A 15,225-nucleotide genomic window follows, 5' to 3' on the forward strand; every position below is an offset into this window, starting at 1 on the left:
ACGATTATTATATTGTGAAACATATATATATATACAGTATATATAATTTACTGGATTTATGATTTAGATGGTCATCCGATTGCTTTATATTAGAATCTTATTACTAGTTTAACAATTTTGATAAAGAATCTGGGTACTATTAATGAAAGCTTAAATGACACATTCAAACTGATTAAATTTCTATAATTAAATAGTTTTGACTGTCTAGACAACAAAATTATGAATATTTAATTATTTTTTTAATAAAAGCATATTTACTTTAAAATTTATATTGTAATATTAAATAATATTAAAGTATATAAGAGGATTTAAAATTATTTAGTAATAACATTTTTTAGTTTATGTAATTATTTAACAAATAACTTATTTTAAAATGTCAACATGTTTAGAAGAAAATATTATATTATTTAATTGCAAAAATCTTGATTCAAAAATTAATAATTTTAACTGATTTTTACATTATTACTTTTATAATCATAGATAATAAATATTATTATAATWAAACTTCACATTATTAAAGTATCATTAAAATTTTGTAATCTAAATATATATAAAATATTCATTATTTCAATGTTATATTGTTTCAAAATATTTATCTAATCAGATATTTTTGTTTACAATTATATTATTTTTAATGATATTTAGATTAAATATAAAAAAATTATTACTTTATCACACTTTGTTTATCTAATAATATAAAAATATTGTCTAAACAGACTTTTATAATTATTTCATAATTACGTAAATATCGTAATACTGTGTATAACTCATAAAATAATAATTTTATTTTGTAAAAATGTTACTTAAAGTTATTTTAAAATATACAAAATACCAAAAAAAGTAAATACTATAATATTAGTGATTGGTCACAAAAAATACTCCATTAGTTTATAATCATTGCAATAAAAATCATYAATTTCTAACAAATATTTAAATAAATATTCAATAAATCTTATATTTTGTTACTTTTATTTATGCAATTTACATATGAATTGCAATAAGTATTTATTCAATATTGTAATCGTAAAAATAAATAAAAATATATATTTTTTGATATTCAATAAATCAAAATCACATTTAATTCTAATATTTGAATAGACATTTTTGGCCATTACTTTATGTATACAGTATTAAGTTTTTCTATATGAACTATCTTTAGTTATTGAACCATATGTATAAAAAAAGTCAATTTCAATTTCATACATAAATAGTTATTATTACAAAAAAAAATCATACAAAAGTTTTCCTATACAAAAATYTATCTATTCATTRAAGTCATATGAAAAATATACATTTCTAAATAGCAAACACACATAAATAAATAAATAAATAAACACACACACACACACATAGACACACTCCTAATTATATTCAATGTCAACAAGTATTATACAGTATTAAGGGATGGGCAAAGTTATTAAATATATCATATATAGTCTATATGGCTAATTAAATAAATATTATACATAATTTTTCTAACCAACATAACTTAATTAACATTATTTGAAAGAAAGAGAGAGAGAGAGAGAAAGCAAGTAAATAARAAATATATAATTATTATTTATATTAATGTACTTTTATTATAATGTTTTTGACATAAACTAAACAGATTAATCTTATTTTGTCATTTTTAAAGGTCATGTCTTAAACTTAATTTTTTGTTTTGTTATAAATCTCTAAAAGACAAACTTCTTTTAGGAATATTACCAAAAAATATGTATATTTAGGAAAAATACTTAGTAAACATTATTTATTAAAAAAACTATTTTTTAATACAAACAAAAAATTAATATAAATTAAAATCCTGTAAATCATAAATATTATGGTWCTAACACTTATAAAAAATCTTGTTATTAATTTAAAATAAAATTTATTAAAATTTAATATGTATACTCATAACATGTATACTCTATCTAAAATAAAAGTTAAGATAAGTTTCTAAAAATGTTAAATGATATTTATTTATTTTTTTATAAATATTTTAAGAGTACTTAGATTAAAAAAAACTAGAATTATTTTAACCATGCTCAAATAAACTAAAAATTATGTCTTTACTTTTGAACATAATATTAATATATAAATATTTTAACAATTTATGTCTGCATTTTTGTATTATAGCTAATAAAATATGTATTGTTTTTTTTRTTTGAATTTTAACAATGTATTACTGTACGTAAAAAAATCTAGAAATTTAAATTTTGTTTAAAAATAATTATATTTACGGGGAAAAATAATTTGTTTAAATATAATCATATTTAATTAACATTCAMTTCAATAAATGTTTTGTTGAATATCTGTAATTACACTCAATTTCATCTCACATATAATCATAAATCTGGAAAATAAATATTAAAAAAATTATTAATAAAAAAATGTCTTAAAATTCAGATTATATTTATTTTATTTCCTCATTAAACATTTATTAGTTGTATAAAATATAAATTATGTACTGTAAACCCTCATATTGATAGCACCTGATCTCTACAAATAACTTTCATACACTAAACACGTGGTTAAAAAAATAAGAAAAAAATAARATTAATTTTTTCTATAATTATATTTTGATGTATTCAAGATATATTAATTGATATATAATTTCACTAATTAATTTTGTGTTTATTRACTTAAATAATTTCAAAAAKATATATTTGAAAAACTTAATCTACAATATTATCAAATGATTACAATTTTGAAAATTATTATAGTAGTTTATTAATTATTTTTTAAATTACATAAATAAAAAAAATAATTTAAAACTAAAAAATATTATTCTATGGTATATTTATTATTGAAAATACATCTCAATTAAAATAATAATAATTATATATATGTAAAATATATTTTTGTTTTATGCATTTATTTTATTATTATTTCGTTTTAGTATATATTTGATATTTTATATTTAGAAATTCATTTATTTTGCAAACAATAAAACTAATACAAACTCAATATCTATTTCAATTAATATTCAACCCTTTTATTACATTTAATATTTTATAGCATTTACTTTAACTTTATGTTATACATGTAAGTACACACATACATACACATAATATCTATTTGTTAAACACCGACAATACTATCTATGCATAGTGTGCGAACCACTTTCCCTTACATTCAACACTATGTGTTAATTAAAAACATTTTTGACAATAACTTTTGAACTATTGTCAACTCATAGTTTTGACTTTAGTTATCAATTATATATACCTTAATTAACACACATACAAAGTTATATTAAAATCCTTGACCGGGAACACCGCTTAAACACAATGAAAACATTTATTACCATTAGTTTATATATAAGCTGGTGTTCCACTTTACCCGCCATTCAGTGACTGAGAGCCAAACCTAACACATCACACATGTGCCACACATCTGGAGCCAACTCTCCATCACCTCAAACGGATCCAAAGACATCCGACGACAATATTGTGAAACATTAACATTAAATAAGATAGTTTGTGCTCTACAGCTCAAGTAAATTCATCACTGGATCAACACTTATAAACTTTAAACTCCACTTTTTATAAACTTGTGTATAATTTATACTTTTAATTTGTTTATTAAATAAATAACTTTTTTAAAACCTTAAATACGACTGCAACCCATCATTTATTTTACATATATAATAATTATGATAWGTTAATTTGTTATCTGTATATTAACTGTTGATGTGTGATATTATATATCAATTAATATATGAATTTAAATATTATGTTTAATAAAATTATTATTATTTTTCCACAATTCCTTAAAAATACAAATACATTAATAATTGTGAATATTATGATAAATTAATTGTCATTATAATGTTGTTATTGTTGTTCATAGAGATAGAGTCGAATAAATAGAATTAAATTTATTTTATAAATAAGTTTTATTGAGAATAGTTTTTATAAAAATAAATAAAAATTTAATAATAAAATTAACTTCAATTGAATAACTCAATCAACCAATCAACTTGAATAAAATATGTGTATAAATAAAAAGTTTAATTAATAAAAAATCAAAAAAATAATATCTTTAAGACATAAACAATAAATATAAGTTTTTATTTAATGTAATTTAAATTATTACATTTTTATGTAAAGAATTATAAATATAAATTATATAAGTAATCAATTGTGTAAATATATATTAAACAAACAAACAAACAAATTATATAATCAAAGTCAATATATCATTTTATATAATTAATAACATTATAAACCATAACATTTTATATTGATATTAATTTAGTTATGAATAAATGTATATTATGTAYAATATTATGTAATAAAATACTGTATTGATTAATATAAATAATTAATAGCATTTTTATTATTTAATGTTCAATAAAAATTAGTCAACTTTAAATTAATTATCTATTTATTTGAATTGTATCATTTTGATAATACTATATATCTTTTTGTAAATGTGTAACATATGATAAAATAAATACTGTATATATTATACAGTATAATATATATTTTAAAAATATTATACAATTCCATAACAAAATAATATTTAGCATATTTAAAATATTGTTATTATACAAAAAAAGATATAAAGTGACAAAAATATCAAATTAATCATAATATATCTAGTGTAGGCAAAAAAGAGAAATTTATAAAAAAAAATAATAAAAGCATTTCCACACGCTTAATAAAAAGGAAAAAAATTTAAAAAATAGTTGAGAATGCTTCAAAAGCATTCTAATACGATCTCCTTAACTTAAAAAAGAAAAAAACCAAAAAAAATTTGTAGCGGAGCCTGGATTCGAACCAATGTCCTCGTGGGACAGACAGACAGACGGACAGACGGACAGACGGACAGACGGACAGACGGACAGACGGACAGACGGACAGACGGACAGACGGACAGACGGACAGACGGACAGACGGACAGACGGACAGACGGACAGACGGACAGACGGACAGACGGACAGACTTTTAGAATGCATATACGTATTCCTTTCAGGAATTCGTGAAAAAAACAAAAAAATTTTTTTTTAAAATTTTTAGACGCCATTTTCTCTATGTTCCTGATGAAATATCAAAATTTCAATACTTATCCCATAGCTCATTTTTTATGCTTTATAAAAAAATAAAATTAAAAAAAATAAAAAAAAATTTTGTAGCAGAGTCTGGATTCGAACCACTAATCTATGTGGGACAGACAGACGGACAGACAGACGGACAGACAGACGGACAGACAGACGGACAGACTTTTAGAATGCATATACGTATTCCTTTCAGGAATTCGTGATAATAGAGAAATTTCTAGAAAGTTTCTAAAAGAAATTTCTAACTATGGTATCCCCATGGTTAATTTTGTTTATCTCGATATTAGTTATCTTATAAGTTATAACAATACATTTTGATTAGAAGTAATAGTTAAATATTATTAGTATTAGTATTTTAATTAATAATTAAAATAAAAATTTATTTATTATATTACATTCTTATATATATATAATAAAATGATTATTAAAATTTTAGAAAACTGATTATTATTAAATAATTATAATTATTTTACATATAGGTATCCAATTTTGTATAGTAGTGTTACTACATTACATAGTTAATGTTAAATGAATAGTATTGTCTTATTAATAAAAAAATATTACATTAGCTATAGATATGTCATATATATCAATATCATAGTATAACTATAAATTTAAATTTCTATAAAATTTATTCCTGAGAAATTTTCTAGAAACTTTCCAGTTGMCCATCTCTATTTTAGTATCTATGATGCTTTAGTTATGAATAAAATTTATTATAAATAAAAAAGTATAAATATTATTTATATATGTATGTATATTATGTAAATGTCTATTATTTAGGATAAAATAATGATATTGTTAAAAAAATTTATTTTGAAGAAAGATAAAAATTACATTATTTCAAAATTATAATTTGCAAAATAATTTATAAAATGCTATGATTTATCACATTGTTTATTATTGTTTTTAATAACAAATAATTTTTAAGTCAAACATTTGTTTTAGAAAAATAATAATTTTAATATAAAATATTACATAAATACTCAAAGCAAATGTTATCATCAAAACAATAAAAAACATAATTTGTAATTTTTGCAAAAAATTGAAACAATAATTGAATTGAAAGGTTATTGTTTTTATATATAAATTTATTTTTAGCTTAAGAACTAACATTAATTTTTCTATACAATAAATTAATAATAATAAATTGAAATTTACATTCAATATTTTTTATAGATATATAAGACAATTAATTTGCATCCTATGTTAACAAAAATTGCGAAATAAATTTAAAATTTATGAGAATAGGTTGCTTTGAGACTAATCAAGTGATTATCATTATATATATATATATATATATAAACAGTATAGATCAGGGTTGGAAAATACAAGGTTTTCAATTTCAACTTTGTAAAATACAGTAAAATACAATGTATTGGATGTATTTTACAATATAGAAAAATTACATTAACAATGATATATTTATTTTTTATTAAAATTATTATTATTACATGATTTCAATATCGTTATTAGAATCGTTGTTTTCTAAAACTATTAAAAATTAATATTAATTATTTTATTAATATATTTCAATACAAGAATTAAATTGAATAACTAATTTCWATTTTTTTCAAAATAAAAAAATAATTATTATTACAAAACATGTGTTTGTTTGTGAATTTTAGTATTTTTGTTATTARGTGGCGCTAAATTTTTTTTGTAAGCCAAAATTGTCATGTAATTTACATTGTATTATACTGTATAATACGCTTTGTATTATACATAAACTTTGTCTCTGCCAACACTGGTATTGATTTAATTTGTATTATTTATAGATATAAATTCTAATATTATAAAATAATATAATATAATTATAGTTTTTACAATATAATGTCGAAATTTATAATTAATTATGTATTTCAAATGAAAAAATTAATTATATATTTCAACTAAACCTAATGAGCAACAGATGTGCATTTATAAACAAAAAGTTGTGAGTTCGATACTCATAGAAGAAGCAATTATTTTTGTCTAACATAAACAACAATATATTTAAATGTTATTTATATTTAATAAATTATAATAATTATTATATCTTTTAATTATTCTATAAATACAGTACTGTATATTATTATTGATAATGTTTTATAGATTTAGTTATTAAAAATAATTATCTTATTTCTAATAAATTTATGTTTGTAATAAAACTATGACTTTTTACGTTTAATTAGATTTTAACATAAACCACAACAAAATTGAAAAGTATTGTATTATAATTTTATTATTAATAGTCAAATAGTCATATGTCATGGTTTTATTACAATAATATTATACAAATTCAATATAAATGAATACAAATGTTTTATAATTTATTATATCAATATAATATAATAAGATTTTATTTATCAATAGTATAATATAAACATCAAATAAGTAAAATATTTGTATTTTTGTTTTTTATATAAGTCTATACGAGTTTTTTGTGTGTGTGTGTGTGTGTATTTTTTTGCTATTTAAACAATTTTTTAAATGTTTACTAATAATGTATTGAAAAGTTGAATTAAAATTTTGATATTTCATTTTATATAACAAAATGGCGGCCAAAGTAAAAAAAAATTAAATTTTTTTTAAATGAATAAAATATAAGAAATATGCATTCATTTTGATATAGATCATAAAGATATTTTAAAAAAATTAGTAAAAATTTTAAAGTTTAGTTTTATCAAAAATATGATATAATATTTACTATTTTTTTAAATAATAAAAAAATTTTATTTTTTTAATTATAGATTTGAATAAAGGATCAAAAACAAAAATAAAAAATAAAATAAAATTTTGATATCTAACATAATGAATAAGTAATATATAATTTTATATATCAATAAATAAAATGTTTAATATATTTATATCTGTTACTATTATTAAAGAAAATAACAGATTTAATAGTAATAGTAATAATAATATTTATGACAATAATTGATAGTATTATAAAATCTATTTTCTATTATTTAATTTATTTTTAGCATTTTTTATAAGTTTGCAACTATTGAATTAAATCAATAAAATATAAATTGAATATTTGTGTTTTTACAATAGATTATAAAATGTAATATTTTTATAAATTCATAGTTTTTTAGAGATTAAATTTATTTTGTGATACATAAGTCAAGCTTAAAAGTTTATACTATTTTTAAAAACAAATTATTAAATATCTTAATGTTAAAAACAGTCAATAAAACAGTAATTATATATATAATAGTAAAGCAGTCAATTATTATCATTTATAAAGGTATMTATAAATTTTTAACTACTGTTTACTGTATTTATTCAGTAATATTGTTAGTATTGTGTATTAATTGTATGAAAAACGTGATTGTTAGTTTACTTTTGTTATTATTTATTTATTTTGTTATTATTTTATTTGATTAATATAATATTAATAAATATCTGTTTTATAACTAACAGTGTCCAATATAATTTTTTATATATATAAATATTTCGGGCACATTTTTCCGACATACAAATAACATATGGATCAATAAATAATATAAAAAATAAATAAATATACAAAAAAAATTTGGATACACTTGTACGCATATACTGTACTTTACTGTACAATAAACGCGCGTTACAAGTAAAGTCTCTATACTATTGCCAAACAGTCAAACATAAGTTTAGCATTTTATCCCTCTATGAGTTATTTGTCATAAATCAATATAGTTTAATGTGATGAGGATGAGGATGATAACAATATTATTCAATAAAAATTACCAGTCAACTTAATTAAACTTGTTGATTTATCAAATAACAAAATATTTATACATATTAATATAGATATAAATTGAAAWTTTTTTATTAGTGAAAAAAAAATTACATAATATATACTTATATAAAGTTATAATAATTATTATTATTTTTGTTGGTAAAAAATTGATTAAATTTATTCAATCAACATTTTTAAAAATTTATTAAGTTATTAAATATTGTATTAATATTATATATTTATATTTTCGTATAAAAATATTTATTTATTTTATATAAAAATAAATAAAAATTATCATATTATTCTGATTATTCATAAATATATTTTATGTGATATCTATAGTTAAATTAAGAAATAATATATAAATAATAGGTAAGAATTTATTTTATATTTTTATTAAATTATCTGAATATTCTAATATATTAACAATAAGATATATATACTAATCTTTTAGTTTATATATTAGTTGTATGTTATATATGATAGTATTATTTAGCATTTTAATAAATATTTATAATAAATAAAATACAAGTAGTAATCCATTTATTTGCATTAAATAAAATTGTGAAACAAGTGTCAATAATTATTACACTTAAATATTTAGAGTTAATAAATGTCTTTTTATTGCCCAAAAGCTTTCAATTATTTTTTTCAATTTGCTTTTATATAAGAATAAAAATTTTTAGTAGAAATTTGTTAGTTTGAAGTCAGTTTTTTTTGTTAAATCAAAAAGGTATTCAAAATAAGCAATTTTTAGAATTTAGTTATAATTTATATATAAAAAATAATTATATATATTAAATATTAATATAATATAATATTAATTTATATAGTTTTAAACTATAATATTTAAAAATATTTAAAACATCAAAAACATTTTTCTTTGAATTTTAAACAAATATTTGAATTAGCCTTCATTTTTATTATGTTTTTTTTGCTAAATTATTTAATTAGAAAATATTATTGAAAACTATTTAAATAATTTTAATTAAATTTGGAATAAAACTTATTATGAAATTATATAAATTATTTTTGTATATTTATTTTATTGTATTTTATATTGCAAAGTCAAGTAATAATTTTACCCTATACTAGTTTATACTATAGATTAATATTTATAATATTATTTATAACTATTATAATAATGATTTATTATATAATAATTTGGAAATATATTTTTATAGTCTATATTTATTTATAATTTAATAGATTTGTGACAACAATTGTGAATGAAATAATGTCGTGATATATATAATGATTGCATACGATTATAAAGATATTTATAATCATAATAATAATAATAATAATTTCAGTGCTTTAGTTAACTATCAAACAGTGAATACAATGATAAACAACGAGACTTTTATTAACCAAAAGTCAACTATGAATACAACTATAAATATTACAGATTTTGTTAATTATTTTGATGACGAAAACAATAATATATTTACGACATTATCTTTTAAAATATTTCTAACATTCATCTATTCACTAGTTTTTATCATTTGTTTCATAGGTAAGTAATTTTTTAGAAAATTAAACATTTAATTAATTAATATTTAGGTTTTAGTTTTAAATTATGTAATAAACTTAATAATAATTAATTTTGTTATTAATAAATTTTTCACAGAATAATTAATTAAGTTTTTTTGTATTAAAATTTTTTCATTAATAATACAATTAGAGCAATATTTTAATTATTAAGATATATAAATATCTAAGTTATAAATAAGTTATTAACAAATTGTTAAGCAAATATTGAAAAACAAAATTATTTTTTGTTGAATAATAGTTTTATTTTTATAAATTAATTATTTTTATTATAATTATAGATAAAAACCATTAAAGCTTATAAATAAGTATATATTAATTTAATATATTTTTATATWATAGTAAGAATACAATAATAAAAAAACATTAATAGTTTATTTCTTCAAATGATATTTTTAAAGTTAAGTTATTTTAGTTTTATTAATATTATATAAAATAAGATTAAAATTTATATTTTGTTTTATTATATAAGAAATACAATATATATGATATTACAAACATTATCTAAAATAATAAATTTTTAATGATATACTTATTATATACAGAACAGTATAAATGTAATCCTATTATTTTTATAATTTATAACACAATTTTAGTGAAATAAAATATGTAAAAATACTTTATTTAAATGCTCATTTTATATTTTAAAAAGTTAATATAACATTACTTTTTTAAACAGTTAAACAGTTAAGTTTTTAAATTGCAATGTAATATTTACAAAAAATTATAATTATTAGACTTAATTTTAAATATTACAAATAATACTTGTAAATTGCATAATAAAATTTATTTATATAAGTAATTTTAATAAGAAGAAATAATATAATTTACATACAATTAATTTATTTATATAAATAGTTTAAAATATGATTCTTTAGATAATTGATGTTTTAATATTAGTAATATATAATAATTTATATTTTTAAATATAAAAATTAAGTAATTATATTTGTTTATTAATTAATCATTCATTTATTAATAGTAATGTTTTGCTACATATCAATAATATTTGCTAAGATTTTGTAATACAGTACATTAATATTTTTATAGTTAAAACAACTAAAATTGTTTATCAGTAATCATATATTACAAATTTAAAGACAGTTTTATTAATATTTATACAACAATAGGCTTAATATTTTCTAAAATATATATTTAATCAAATAATTATATTTGTCTTATTGTAAATTACAATTTGTAATATACATACTAATTAATACAAATATTGTAGTCATATATATATATATATTCATAGGATATAAACTTATTATTATTGTATATTTTTTGTTATTAACCTTTTTATGATAAAGAATATATTAAAATCTAATGTAATAATTCTTAATATAAATGTTATATATTTATATATTATTATAAATTAATCTAATTTATGCTTTAATAAAGCTTAATAAAATTATTCAAATATCTATTCATTTGACTATTTATTAAGTTTTATTTTTACGAATATAGAGAAATCTTACTATAATATTAATATAATTTTTAAAAAATAATGTCTAAATTAATGAAATTTTTGTATTAACTCAAATATTTGATTTAATAAAAATTGCTTAATATCATGAAAAACAAATCTTAAAACATAATATTTAATAGTTTAATAATAATATATATAAATAGATATAAAATAATTTTATATAATATTAATGCATTCAATTCTCTGATGACTTTATGTTAATATCATATTATTAGGCAATTCATTGGTAATAGCAGTGTTGGCTCTCAATCGTGAAACTCAAACGGCGACCAACTTTTTCCTCCTAAACCTTGCGATCGCCGACTTATGTGTCGCCATATTCTGTGTCTATCAAAACCTATCGATCTATTTGTTTACCGACTGGTCGTTCGGTGATATCCTGTGCCGTATGTATCACTTCATACACGCCCTGAGCTATACGGCATCGGTGTATATATTGGTTGTCATATCCATTGAGCGCTACTTAGCTCTGGTCTATCCATTGATGAGCCGACGGCTCCTAACAATGAGAAAACTGAAGATAACAATAATCATTGTCTGGTTATTGTCRGCCATCTGTTGTTTTCCTCGTTTCATAATTTTCGGTACCATTCATATACCACTTCCACATCAAGGTTAGACATATCATTAATTAATTAATTAATTAACATTTATTTGTCATTAACTTAAATTTAATAATTTTTGAAACATTACAAAATTAGTAAAGTTAAAATCATTGCACAAATAGTTTATTTTTATATTATTTTTTTATTTTACAAAATTATGTTAATTTCTTAGTACAAATCTATAAAAATTACTAATGATGTAAATGATTGAAAATTTTTGAAAATTTAGTTTTGAATATTCAGAAAATTCAGATCAAATTCAACTTTAAATTAGATAAAAACGTATTAATAATCGGTTTTTTTTTGAAAATCTTTTAAAAATTTAATATAATATTATCAATTAATTTTCGATTATCAATAAAAATATTTTTGAAAACTGAACCTTAATATAATATAATAAACGCTGAGATTATTTGATAAAGTTGTTAAAATTAATATAAAATAAAAGTTTAATTAAATAACACAAATAAGTATTTAATAATTAATTATTATTTAAATCATTTTATTGTTCAGTTTAATGTTTTAATTTATAATCAAAATATGATATACTTAAAAATGATTCAATAAATATTAATATTGTTTTATAAAATCAATAAATAATCTGAATTTCCAATTGATTATTCAGCTTTAAAAAAATTCAGCTGAATTTTGCATCACTATAAATTACACTTATGTGTGAAATGCAATTTAAAATAATTTATAACAAAAATTTACAAAAAGTTTGTGAAATATTTTCAATGGTRTTTATTTAATTAACTTTGTTAGTTATTTGTATTTTTTTTAGTTTTTTATTTCTAATATTTATCATTAATTTTATATTATGTTAACAATTTCTAAAATGTAATTGTACTAATTTATGTGTGGGTTTACACTATATAAATCTAAGTGTAATTGTGTGTATGAAATATACATTAATTTTTACGTATATATTATATATTTTTTGTGAATAAATTAGAAAGAGCTGAGAAAGAGARAGAGAGAGAGAGAGAGAGAGAGAGAGAGAGAGAGAGAGAGAGAGAGAGAGAGAGAGAGAGAGAGAGAGAGAGAGAGAGAGAGAGAGAGAGAGAGAGAGAGAGAGAGAGATTATATATAAAAATAATTGTATTCCTAATGTAAATTTACAAAAAATACTAATATAAGTAAAATTAAATAAAATTTGAATCAAAACAGTTATTTGAATTGAATTTTTTTAAATCTTTTTTTCTATCAGAAACCCAAACATTATGTGTACTCAAACAAGTCATATATGACGCCAAACTATATGATGTTGTGTACATCGCTCTGTGCTTTATTACACCGCTTATCATAATATCTGTACTCTATCTGCGTGTATGTTATCATCTGTGGACCAGTCCGTTGCCCGGCTATAGTCTACAAGCGAATCGGTCGACAACATCGACACCGAACAACGTGTCGTCGCGCGAATCGCAACCGGTATGTAACGGCAATAATAATAATAATAATAGTAGTGGTGGTGGAGGTAGTGTTGCCGCCCATAACACTTACACCGATGCCATGTCGTTTAAAACACGACTGTGCTGTACAAATCACGGCGGGGACAACCATCTGAGTGAGTCGTCCATCAAATTGATAATAGAAAGGCGCAAAAAGGTCATCAAATTGCTTATCGTGATTGTTGTAGCCTTTGCCCTGTTTAGTGCCCCATTTCATGCCCGCAAACTGGCCCAACATTTTCTGCACGGCTATCAAGTGGACTCGGCTTTTGCCACAATGTTTACAATATTAACAACTTTATTGCTTTATTTAAATTCAGGGGTCAATCCTCTAATCTATTTGATATTTTCAAAAAAATTGCGTCGACTAATGATTGACGTTATCTATCAGCTGTTTGTCAAAATCCATGGGTGCGCCACTGGCAACACTGGCCATAGTCGAGACACTGCTACSGATTGTTGTAGCGGTGTAGCCAGGTCTACTAATATTATTTTGCCGGTAAAAGTCGTATCCGATAGCTATGATCACTCCGATTGTAACACTAGAGCTACTATGAAAATCATTGGTAATGTCCAAACTAACAATTATAATAATGTTGATGGCAATGATAATGATAATTATAAGCATGGTAATGCTAATAATAATAATAATAATAATAATAAACATATTTATTTTCATAGTGATAGTTTCAATAGTAGTAATAGTAGTTATAATAATAACAATAATTATAATTATAGTGATAAAAATCGTTTGACAACTACTGTATAGTTCGCAATATATTAATATATTGTATGTATTTTTGTAATGTTTTTTCCAAACTAAAAGTTATTATGATTAAATGATATATTAATATCTATATTCAATATTTATATATATATATATATAATATTGTATATTATGAAACTAATTTACTATGAAAAAGTAATTAATAAATAACATATAATATTACTGGAAACATAATAAACAAAATGATCTGTAATAATATAATATAATATTATTGACTGAAATAAAAAATAAATCTATTTTTTATCATAAAATTAGATACACTATTAATGAGACTATAAACAATATTACATTATTACTTAGAAAGATTTTTTATGAAAAAAGTATTAAATATAAAAACAAACAAAAAAACTCTTTTATGTTTTTTGGTTTTGGTTTAGTGTAAAAAATATCAGCCTTTAATTAAGTTTAAGTTTATATACTGTATAATTATAATTTATAATTTATAAAGCAATTGAGTACATACTTTATATATATAAGATTTATTTATTTTTAAGAATAATCTATTTCAAGTACTGTATATATATATATATATATATCTATATATAATTATTGAATTTGTTATAGTTATTAAATTTATTTTTTTAAC

General features: G+C 19.2%; 1 protein-coding gene across 1 annotated transcript; it reads left to right on the forward strand.

The window, feature by feature from the left end:
• Window positions 1–12,004: 12,004 nt before the first annotated feature.
• LOC128963252 (trissin receptor-like) lies at window positions 12,005–14,917 on the forward strand (the record flags this gene model as incomplete). Its single annotated transcript, XM_054309753.1, has 3 exons — window positions 12,005–12,407; window positions 13,609–14,418; window positions 14,895–14,917. Coding segments are annotated over 3 exons (1,236 nt in total), but the record flags the coding sequence as incomplete, so codon positions are not given.
• Between the last annotated feature and the right edge of the window lie 308 nt (window positions 14,918–15,225).

The sequence above is a fragment of the Oppia nitens genome, unplaced genomic scaffold (assembly GCF_028296485.1).
Source record: "Oppia nitens isolate AA-2021 unplaced genomic scaffold, nextdenovo-longstitch-racon4-pilon3 scaffold7_pilon_pilon_pilon, whole genome shotgun sequence".
Classification (NCBI taxonomy): Eukaryota; Metazoa; Arthropoda; class Arachnida; order Sarcoptiformes; family Oppiidae; genus Oppia; species Oppia nitens.